General features: G+C 34.7%; 1 protein-coding gene across 2 annotated transcripts; it reads right to left on the bottom strand.

Annotated features, from left to right (window-relative positions):
• Positions 1-5,501: 5,501 nt before the first annotated feature.
• LOC149797772 (uncharacterized) lies at positions 5,502-10,591 on the bottom strand. Of its 2 annotated transcripts, XM_089962717.1 has the most exons (3): positions 10,364-10,591; positions 9,165-9,308; positions 5,502-6,225 (listed from the first exon to the last, which is right to left on the bottom strand). In XM_089962717.1, the coding sequence occupies exons 1-3, from the start codon at positions 10,549-10,551 to the stop codon at positions 5,814-5,816; spliced, it is 744 nt and encodes a 247-aa protein (XP_089818843.1). In that variant the 5' UTR covers positions 10,552-10,591; the 3' UTR covers positions 5,502-5,813. The 2 variants fall into 2 exon arrangements, with proteins under 2 accessions (XP_089818843.1, XP_089818844.1); XM_089962718.1 differs by lacking the exon at positions 9,165-9,308.
• Between the last annotated feature and the right edge of the window lie 1,869 nt (positions 10,592-12,460).

Here is a 12,460-nt window from a genome sequence, read left to right as displayed (position 1 = left end):
AATTCCAGTGAATAATAATTTGAATAAATAATTCCATCCAAATTAAAATCTGAACACAATAATAAGATTGATTCGTTTTAGATGATAATGCAAGAATGAGTAATGTTTCAAGTAAAGAACATTTATATTAATGCTAAGACACAATAATAAAGCCAGGATGTAGGTCAGCCTAATTTCTAAAACATTCAAAGTTGTCAACAAGTTTAGGAATTTCCAAGTGAAAAAACTAACATCATACATTAGGATAGAAGTAAACATGTTTTGTTTTATGATAATGATCGAATATTTAATATATAATCTTAGAGAAATATTAACTGTGTATTGTTTTATGTTGTTTACAAAATAAATATCACTAGTAAGGTAGACCATTAACTTGATTTTGGACTAAGGTCAGTTACAAAATACGGACATATATGACATAATTATTGCCAAAAGCCAACAAACAATGCAAATTAAATATGCATAACACCCCCTATAAAGAAAAAGAAATACTTATACACTAAAGCTTTCTTTCAACTGTTAATAAAATATACATGTGATTAAAAATTACATAAGATGAAGTCTTATTAATGACATTATATATATATATATATATATATATATATATATATATATATATATATATATATATATATATATATAATACTTATATATACGTGAAAGAGCAGATGCAATTAGATTTTCTCTTTCATTGGTGTGCATGATGCAAATATTATATTCCTGCAACATCAAAATTTACCTTAATAACCTCTCATTTTTGTTATTCATCTTGCTAATGACAGTAAGGGGACCGTGATTACTGAATACAATAACTAATGTACACTTCAAAGTGTTGGAAAGCTGTTCTCAATGCCAAACATTCCTTCTCTTCTGTGGAACTATTTGTCTGGTGCATGTTGATTTTTTTAAAGAAAATTGCAGACTATATGATCGACACCATTTTGTCTTTTTGGGTCAATACTCCACAAAACTCAACATCACTTGCATCAATGGACATTTTAAATAATTGACTGAAATTTGGAGTTGAAAGAACTGATGCACTCTTAAATGTGGCTTTTAACTTATAGTAAGGCTCTATGGACTTAAGCTAAGCAATAGAAAAGAGCAAAAATCAACAAGTTTTGTAAGATTAAATTTTTTAAAATTTATTTCCCTAGAGTACAAAGTGAAAATTGTAGATGTCCGAAAAGTGTAATCACCGTCCTAATGAATAAATTTCTAATTAATTTTAGGTAAAATTACACAAGATAAAGTCTTATAAATGACACACAATATACATGAAGCAATATAATACTTCCATATACGTGAAAGCGCACCTGCAATTAGATTTTCTTTTCCCTTGATGTCTCTGATGTCAGACTCCACCTTAATAATCTGACTTTGGTTTTCATCTTCGGCTATGAGCACTGAATACAATATTCGGAGAAGGAGATAAAATAATATACTCTTCTGGCAAAGCCAATATCAAAGATAAACATTCCTTATCAATTGTGGAATAATTTCTCTGGTGTTTATTTAATTTTGTTTATAACAATAGCACAATGAATTATCTACATCATTTTTGTATTCTTAAATCAATACTGCACCGACGCCATTAAATTATTGAACTTTGGAGCTAAGAGAACTGGTGCACTCTTAAGAATGGCCTTTAACTAATCAAAAGCGTCCTTACATTTCCAGACCAATGAAACTTGAATTTCTTACTCAACAAATTGGTCAGGGGTTCATCAATTATGAAAAAAATGCGATCAAACAATTCCGATAATATCCAGCCATATCTAAAAATGGCATCAAGTGCTTTTTACAGACAGTCACAGGGAATTCATAGATAACCTTGACCTTATCATCTATAGGCTTAACTTGTCCGTGTCCCACGATGTGTTATAAAAAGTAACATAAACACGTCAAAACTTACTTTTACTCAAATTTGCATCACTAACAAAAATTATCTGAATGGTCTCCAGTTGATCTTTCCAGGTGTCATTGTGGATGACGACATCGTCGATATAAGCATCACAATTATCTAGACCATATGTAGTCATGTTCATTAAACGTTGAAAAGTACAAGGTGAACCTGTCATCCCAAAACGGCATTATTTTGTATTGATAAAGTCCATCTGGAATTACAAATGCCAAAATTTCCTTCCCTCGTTCCGCCAGTGGAATTTGCCAGTATCCTTTCAAAAAGTCAAATTTGGTGTCATATTTTGCATTTCCAATTTTACTAATGTAGAAGTATTATCTGGTTTCGGTACACAAATACACGGTGAACTCGATTCACTTTTACTAGGTTCTATGAAATCATTCTCCTGCCAAAAATTAATTTGTTTTGGGAAGCAGTCATATTTGAGACGGTTCATCCTGTACGGATGCTGTTTCACAAATGAGGATTCTACCATTTCAAGGTCAGGGTAGATTTTATGTGTTAGTGTAGGCGCATCTAAAAACAAGTGCTTATGCTCAAGTAATAGCTGTTGTAGTTGATTCTTTTCTTTTCGCTGCAGATGTGAAATTTTCTGAGTAGAGCACTGATTATTTCTTGCAACTTCACAAGCCTTTAACAACTTATATTTAAAATTAGAAACATAATGAAGAAGATTAAAATCTGCGTCTTCATTTGGAAGAATTGTCTCTTCAAATAACTTCAATGGTCAACGGACAGTACGGCCAAAATCTAGCTCAAAGGGACCAAATGTTAAAGATTCTTGAACTGATTCAATAACAGCAAGCAACAGTAAATAAACTCCTTCGTCCCAGCCGTCTCCGGTATCAAAACAATATGATCAAATGATATTTTTCAAGTTTGCTGACCTCTTTTAGGTTGTTAGACAGAAGACTTAAATTGCTAGATGCCTAATTAATGCATAACTTACTGGAAAATTCCAGACAGAAAATTTTACCCTTGATTAATATGGACAGATTTGGGAAGGCCAAAAAGTGTATAGAAAAGAAAAGAAAAGAAGAACTTCATTAAAGCTTTTAGTATGGTTTTGGTTTTAATATTTCTCAAAGGAATCGCAGCTGGGAATTTTGTATACCCACACATTATGGTCATCAGGTATTGGTTGCAGGACTTTGACTTTGGTAGGGGACAGACAATGAGAAATTGATGTGTGTTACCCTGATCAGAAAAACGAGAATGAGTAGAGAACATTGGTTCACTGTGATCAATATCACTCGATTGATCCATACCAGGAGCAAAAGGGACCTTATTAAACAATATGACGACTAAAGGAACAAAATCCCTGATCGACAACATTTTCAAGAGCTTTCTTTGTCGGAGCTCTAGTAACTGCACAGGGATTTCTTTTTCAATAGGCTCGACTATATGAACCAATCAAGGCATGTTAGCTACAAGTGGATTAGTCATTGCTTAGTAATAAATGAACATCTTCGACGGATAAAGACGACACTGTTCCAATTGTTGTGGGTCCTGAGACCAAGTGTGGTGACACAATTTAGGTACAATGGAGAGGAACATTAACTATGCCGTACTCTACTCCATGAATAAGAACACTTTCGTTAGAAGAAGACTTCTAAGAAAAAGGCAAAGTACCTGATAACAAATGACTTCCGAGAAGCACCTGTGTCCTGTAAAATTTGAGTAGGGATAGGATTGGACTGAGTTAATAATAAGTGAGAGAAAAGCTTTCGACATGAATATATCATAAGTCTCCATAATAAGATCAGACTGGGTTTTGTTTCACCCAACAAATGTATTGCTTTCATTACTTGACCGTGACCTTGACCTCTCAGAAATAAGAACATTTCGAACAACTCCCTCTTGATTATGTTGCTTATATAGACAACTAAAATACAATAATGGAACCATGATGAGGGTCAAAAGTTCATTTCTAGAACATTCTAAGTTGTCAAGATGATATGGCAAATTACTAAAATTATAATGAAGAGCATAGCAAACATAAGGTACACATAGATTTCCATGGGGGAATAACAATGTCACAGACTCAGATTTAGATATGCAAGTTTACCTCCATCGATAATTATCCTAATATTTATACTCGCAGACTCACAGAGAAATATTAGTTATGTATTATGTTGTTTACAAACTCAATGTCCATAGTCAGGTACAAGGTGCTCTTTTTTGTAGACAAAGGTGTATTACAAAATACAAATGCATATTACGTATAATCATTACGAAAAGCCAACGAATAATACAAATTTAATATAGATAACACTCTAAGGTCTATTAAAGGTGATGCTTGATTATGATTATCATTTTGTTTCGAGTTATCGTCCTTTCTTTCGTTACACGTGTCTTCGCCAAATTACAGTAGGAAACTGGATTTCTGTGCGAACTGTTATTCTTCCCTCAATGTGTGTGTGTTCTTTATATTTGCAAACATATGCTAGATAACATTATATTCTTACACTAACATATTCTGAGTTCAATAATTTCCTGGACTGAACAGAATACCACGAGACATACACACAGACACAGTGTACAAGTGTGTGTGTGTGTGTGTGTTACTTACTGTTCCAGGTCCTTATCAAGAGGTTCTGATGCTGCTTGTACCAGTCTCTGTTTCTTATAACCCGTTGTTTATCACATGTACTGCGGGTGTACCAATCTCTTTTTTTGTAAGACGTTTTTTATAACATGAACTGAGGGTGTATTGACTGAAAATTATGGAGGTCAACAGTTCAGTAAACTTCAGTAAAATGTCCATATTTATTTGAAGATCTTTCTCCATTCTGTTTTGTTTAAATAAATTCAGTGATCTTTTATCGATTTTACATCGTTTACTATTAGGTTATATCTTTTCCAACTTGCAACCTTTTACGCTTTTTCTATCTGTAAAACATAATCCAAGATGTCCGCTCACTTTCAACATGAATGTTTTCTTAAGTCATCTAATGTTGCCTAACATTTCACCAAAGTGTTTCCTAATTACCCGTGTCTGGGATTTATTATTGAAGAATATATGCATTTCTTTCAGGCAGTAAAATTGTACAAAGGTGACAAAACTCAAGAATAATAAATAATAGAAAAAATGGTATTGGAAATATAGTATATCCGTCGTTGTTAACATTTACGTTTTCATTTTCAGGCGAGATTTTTCAATGCCCAAAATGGAAAAGATGCACATAATTTTATTAACGGACATAGAATATTAGTCATTTCGTTACTAAATTGATGATGAGTTTAGTTAGTTCTTTCTGCCCATCTCAATGATTGTTTTGGGTATGTGAATAAGCAAGTACTTAGATTGTAGATACGCCATATATAACTATGTATGTATGTATGTATGTACGTACGTACGTACGTGTGTGTGTGTGTGCGTTCGTGCGTGTGTATATATGTGTGTTTGTGTGTGTGTTGATAATCTGTCAGTTTTCCGTTTAGATAGATAGATAGATAGAAGTGAAAATAAGAAGAGAACGTGATTTTTAAACGGAACTGAAAGCCATCAAATATAAGTTCATATTAACGATGAAGGAGAGGAAAAGAGATTCGAAACATGAACAAGAACAAGAACTCCGTTAGAATTTTTTTATTTATTTATTTATTTATTTTTTTTTTTTTTTTTTTTTTTGCTCTATTAGGTAAGGCCAGCACAAATTTAAGTTGCAATTTTCGATCTCCTCTCTCTTTTAATCAGATGCGTTCACATAAATTTGAGATAACCTTTACTAAGTTTTGACTATTATTTTAATATAAACGTACTCAAAGGAACATACCAATTACACACGTGAGTAATTTTGTTTTGACGAGACGATAGCAGTTCCCATCTAAATGGCAGTGACATCCAAACTGATGTTGTCTACACAGACTTTACAGAAGTACATAACTAACCGTGACTACCATGCAGAGGATTATGGTTTCTAGAGGGATCTAGATTAGGCATTGAACCAGCGCCAGCAGAAAAGCGTCCATTTTGGTGGTCAATATGTCCTAATCCTCTATAGCCGGCTCCGATCCCAAAAGTGGTCCCAGCTTGGCTGTGCCAACCGCCACTAAGTACCCCGGTTAAACCGTGTCTGTCAGTACCACTGAGATATCCCCCAAAGGACGTGGCTGGAGGTTTACCAAATTCCCCTCCGAAACCTGCCCTGGCTCCCCATCCAAACGACGGATGTTGGTATCCACCGTGGCCTTGAACTGACCAACTGGGAACACCTCCCCTTCCGAGTGGAATCGAGAGAGAGCCTCCAATTCCCCAGCTGGCCTGGCGTTTTAAACGGTGCATGGCTTTGTCAGCTCTATAAAAAAGAAATGAAGCTTTTATATTAACTAAATTTAAAAAAAAAAAACATGCAGTAACTCTGCTACAATTTTGTTTATTTGGGTTTTTTTCCCCACATGAAACTACAATTGTATCGGAATGAGATACCTTTTAGGCCGGTGTTAGTGGTCGAGTTTTAATTGTAATGACGCAACAACAAGAAAAAAATTGTTTGCGGGTATACTTTTTGAGAAGGTATCATAATAAAATTTTAAGGGGCTACCACCATAGAGTTTTAAGGGTTACTACCGTAGAATGTTAAGGGTTACCATAATAGAGTATTAAGGGGTTACCATAATAGAGTTTAAATGGGATACCACCATAGAGTTTTAAAGGGTTACCATCAAAGAGATTCAAGGGGTTACCATGTCAGAGTATTAAAAGGTTACCATGATAGAGATTTAAGGGGATATCATGACAGAATATTAACGGGTCAGGTTCCTTCTGGTCAATCAATGAAATATTCCGATTTCTGTAGTGACCTAAATACTAAACAGCTACTCTGCATATTGTTTCGAACCCATGTTTTCAAACAAAAATATGACATTTTTAATCTGGAAGAAAATGTTTTCAATTAGTATGATTCGCTGAGACGTTTTAAAAAGCAAGATATTTAGCTGACCAAGTGCCAAAATAAATTAGAATGTTCTGTGAAAGTAGTTAGTCAAATATATGAATGTGTACTGATTTTAACAAATCCTCGAACAACTCTATCATCATCACAACTCCATCCCGCATTTGGTGTATCTTAATTCATAACGGTCTTTCCTACATTTGTTCTTATATGTAAAGTTATATCTGTCATAATTGTATGTACATATCAGTTAGTCTTGTTCATATGCTAAAAAAAGAATATGGAAGACGTCACTTCCAATTTTGGGCAGGTGAACGTTGTTTCCACAGTGTAGTAATGACTGCCATAAGTTTAAGATTTTGTGATTTCTTAAACAAACTTGTCTTTTGCAATGAAGAAATTCAAGTGGATTGCAAATCCAATACAGTGTCACTAAAACGACTCTACAGTCGCTTTTTACGTCACCTTGGAGACCGTGGTTATACAGAATAACTCACAAAGTTAGATTCTGCAACATGTTTGTAGGATTCCAATATAAAATACAACATACAACTTCGTAAAAATGATTGTAGTTATCAATTTCATACCTGAAAATCGCAACTTCAGGAAAATAAGTCGTTAGTATATTTTGCTTTTATTATCTCTCCCATGCACCTTAAAGCACATGCCATTGTTTACTCATAGAACGTTTGTTTTAATTATACATGATTGGTTTGTTGTTTTCGGCACAGCAAGACTACGAGGTTATTTTCTGCTGAGACAACTTGGACGAAGGTGCGTTAAACAAAGACACATCACGGTAGTCGACCAACGCTGATCTGATGTCAGGATTAGAATCTACACCCGTCAGCTGAGGTCTCACTGGACAGTTTGTCCGGTGAATTTTCATCCGACAATGACCTATTGCAGAAAAATGAGAATAATTTTACACTGAAGCTACAAATAAAAAAAACTAATGATTTTTGTAGAAAGCATACATGTGAGATTTTGGCTGTGGCAATCAGGTTAATTCCTAATGCAACTGGTGGCTTTTATACTAAACCAACACTGCCACCAACCCCTCTTTTTTACATTTATTTTTGACAGGAAAGAGCTATTTTGAATATTTTCCTGTGATAAGGCAGCTAAAATAATCAGTATGTGCCTTACGCATGAACCGAGTTCACTAGTACTATAACAAGCTAGCATAATTTTCATCACCGCTCAACCATCTAGATATTCAGATATTTACCTCTGTAGCAGACACATGTAAATACGTAAGCCAAGTCGGCTGCTCTTTTCAAGCCCAGCTTACGCATTTGATCTCCAATGCTTGTCTAACTGTGACAGGCAGTCACCAACAAGGCAACCCATTTCCAAGCCTAACTCAAAGTAAATCTCAACCACATTACAGATTTAGCTTCTGTGTGAATTTATAAATGCTAGGCTTGTGATAATTTGGTTCATGCCTTCTACCTTAAAAATTAAGGGGGAGGGGGGCAAAATACGAAACTATCCAGTGAGACCTGAGAGTCACTTAGCCAACGACACTCCTGGTTCCATCTGCAATTACATGTAGTCGTGTGCATTGTTCCTAATTATTTCCTAGGATGTTTTGTGATGTGTTTTGGATTTTTAACGTAGCTTTAACAATTTTACAGTCATATCGCTACGATATCTGCAATGTGGCAGTTTATAGTGATGTCTATCACTTGGGCATCATGCCGCAGACATGCAGCATCCAACGTTCCCGCTAAGCTGCAGCTGCTCAGACATCCCGCGCATCGCAATCGACGAAGATCTATATATTTTGCTCAAGTCACCGTAATGCTTGCACAATGCAGCGCGCATAGCGCGCACATCTACAATTCTCTTAGGGAGAACGTTGGTAGCATCATGTCCTACCCAGTCACATTATCCTGACACCAGGCCGACTAGTCCTAACACTAAACTCTTAACGCTGAGCTCCAAGCGAGGCATCTGTTAGTACCAGTCAGGTACGCTGACCACTTAGCCACCACCACTCCTGGCTGCATCTGCAGTGACATGTAGTTGTGAGCATTGTTCCTAATTATCTCCTAGGAAGTATCGTCACACTGGGTTGGTTTCACATCAGAAACGTGTGAGTAATAATCCTCGGAATGAATTTACGGTCTTCAAAATACAATCTATTTCTTCAAATTGTTATGTGAAGCAATCCATTTATTTTATTTCATGTGCTTATTTGTGCATCGTGTGTGTGTTCTTGTCGTCAAAGTCTTCACTGAGCGTTTAGCTTTTCATCTTCGGTTTCACAATTCCTCGTGTGTGTGTGTGTTTGTGTGTGTTTGTGTGTGATATATTTCGCAAGTTCCTATACTTACGAAGATTTTTCTGCATTTTCTTGTGAGCCTTCTTGCAGATCTTGAGGGTTAATTTCACTCGGCTGATCCTCTGGCAATGTATATTCTATATAAGGGACTCTTGGATCCATTAGAATGGGTACAAGTTTGTACCTCCAAATGTATCTGTCGATGAAAGTAATTTAAAAATAAAAGAAATTTCGTTTCCTTCTTAGTGTCACATTTTCAAATGATACATTACGAAGAACTCGTGTAAGAGGTTCGAGGTTGAAAAGAAAGTAATATCCATATACAGTTACTACTTCTACTAATAATACTAATCATTATTATTATTAGTAGTAGTAGTAGTAGTAGTATCATCGTTAATTTAATTCGTTTTGAATAAAATATTCAGAAAAAAATACATTCGTATTTATAGATAATGCGTAACACATTGCCCAAAAAACCATACTTTTATAATGTCACAGAAGAATAAAAAATAAACACGAAAATGCCTGAAAAGAGTAAAAGCAATAGAGAAAATTACATTCCGACGCAATAATCTACTTCAGTGTTACACCTAGGATCTCAAAGGCAGTGAACAACGAGTCCCCTTGTCTTCAAAAGTTCAAAAGTACAAAGAAAAATACTACATAAGCATATAGCACACAAGAAATGGTAAAAAATATGGGACCTTTTTGTTTCGTGTTCACTAACAGCCATTGTTTAAATTCACATGTCGTCTTAATTACATTCTGTTAAAACTAATAATTCATTGATTGAATATCAAATTATGCATTTCTGCACGTTTTTAATTTACCCCATCAATAAATCCAATTTGTCATTATATGGAACTCGAAAATAAGTTACACTAGCGGTCGTCAGTGACTTTGCGTAAATACTCGGAGGACTACAACAAACCTTGAATAACTTGAAAAATGCCAAAATGTTGTTTTATAATGAGAATTAACTACCAAATTAACTTTTTCTATCCGTTAGCAACTGTGTCCGTTGCAAAGGCAACATAGACGTGAAGAAATAAAAAGGTGGTAGGCTGATTGTTCGAATTTTCCCTTCTTAAAACTCGCTCCAGGGGAGTCAAGATTCTGGGGATTTGGGACAATAGCAAAACCAGCGATCTCGAATTCAAGGTAAACACACCGATACTTATAAGAAAAGAAAATATTTACATAATTAGCAAGAAGGAAGAAAAAGCTACTTTATGTACTACTACAACTTACACGTATTGTGGAGTCGCTTGTTTGGACCAGTAATATTTGTCCACTTCTTCGGGAAATACGGATCTGGTATCTTCATTCTCCATGACCAGGGGGTTCTGTGTTTGTACATCTTTTGATGTGGGGTCGGCTGGCAATGCCAGCGACAAGGTATATACACAAAGGAAACAAAGACAACCTGCAAATTTCATTGTACTGAATATTGGTGCAAACTTGATGCTGCATTTGATGCTGAAATGCGAATTGACTTTTATAGCAGAGGAATGCCTCAATGTTGGGGAAATTTACTTCCTGCATGGATATGATTGGTCAAGCGAAGGAAAACCCTGTTTCGCAGAATTCTTCGAATTAATAATAAATAAAAAAAATTGTGGAGGGGGGGGATTTAAAGAATTTATTTTTCTTGCATGAGACGGATTAGTGAAGCTTGCACTCCACTGGAAAAATTTTCCATCCCGGAGCAACCGATGCTTAGAAATAAGGCATTGAAGTGTTTGACTTGCGTCTACTTTTAAATGATATTAAATTACAATATTCCACAATTCTAAGATCACTTTATATGATACAATATTACACACAACCCCTGTTTACTCACAAAAATTTTGTTATTAAACTTGGTATAAAATATAATACTATCTTAAGTCCATCATCTGTTTTTCAACCATCCATGATTTTACTTATTTTGAAATTATTTTCACGGTAGAAATTTGTACTTTGTAAGACAAACTTGTACAAAAGTTACAGGTATCAATAATGGGAAAACTGCAACATAGATTTCCAAGCATTCAAGAATGTAAAAAATTTCTGAATTGAAAACATTAAAGGGAAAATCGACCTCAAAACTTTTCATCATGATTACATTTTTCATTAAATTCTATGACAGTGCTCCCATTTTCAAAGGATCTGCTTTCAGGTAATCAAGAGAAAGGTCGAATCTTAGGGCGAAACAAATGAACATATATATATATATATATATATATATATATATATATATATATATATATATATATATATATATATATATATATATATATAATTTGTCTACTTATATTATTGATTCCTTTTTCTTTTGGGTGTGGGGTATCTTATATATTTTATATAATTTATCAAACTCACTGAGTAACGTAGGATATGCTGCCAACACCGAAGAGTATATTTCTATTGGTTAAACAACCGACCAATGAAATGGCCAGAAACGAAAGTAGTCTAAGGTATCAGTCGTGTAGTGAAACATTTTATTTGTATTATATGCAGCGTCTGTAAGGACAAAAATAGCACTGCAAACCATTTTATTATTAGGCTCTGGTTCTAACGAACACTAATAATTGGAGCTAGCGATAAACGAAGACAAATTTACCTTCCTTTCGAAGAAATTAAACATCGCGTAAATAACGTGTACGTGAGATTGCAGACTTACGAATCGTCATATAAGCTGCTGTTGTGGCGGTGTCAATGTCCGTATTAGTACTACTATTTGTTGAAGCAGCAGCACCAGCAGTAGTAGTAGTAGTTGCATTATCAGTTGTGGTTTTAATAAACGTCGTAGAAACACCAAAAGCAATGGCAGAAACAGGAACAGCAGTAGAAGTATTTGTAGTGGTATTAATAGTAGTAATACAAGCTAGTACAGGCAGAGGCAGCGGAAAATATTTGTCACATACATGCATACATACGTACGTACGCACGCACGCACTCACGCACATACATACATACATACATACATACATAGGCCTACCTGTACCATTCAAGTTTTTATTCCTTTCTGGTGTCGGCGAATTCCAACCTTTCGATAGTAAATTGACTTTGACTCTGACCCTACACCTCAATATAAATGTCCAAATATCAAAAAAGGGGTGGCAAGGGTTAGAGAAAACTCGGACTATGCACTTAATAATTCAAAATGGAAGTAATTTCATAAGTAGTTAATACATTTTCATAAAAATATTTAAGTGGATAAGATCTTTTATTCGTATGTGGGTGAAACTCAACACAATCGTTATTATCTCACAAAAAGCGTTTGGTAAAATAAATTGTATTTATAATGTACGTATTCCTTGAAGTGAAAAAGTAAGTAATTTTCTAAAACGAATACAAATATAA

Source organism: Sinohyriopsis cumingii, chromosome 6 (assembly GCF_028554795.1).
Source record: "Sinohyriopsis cumingii isolate HCF-2022 chromosome 6, ASM2855479v2, whole genome shotgun sequence".
In the NCBI taxonomy this organism is placed as follows: Eukaryota; Metazoa; Mollusca; class Bivalvia; order Unionida; family Unionidae; genus Sinohyriopsis; species Sinohyriopsis cumingii.
The sequence above is the reverse complement of the archived record's forward strand: the minus strand, read 5'-3'. Positions and strand labels throughout refer to the sequence as shown.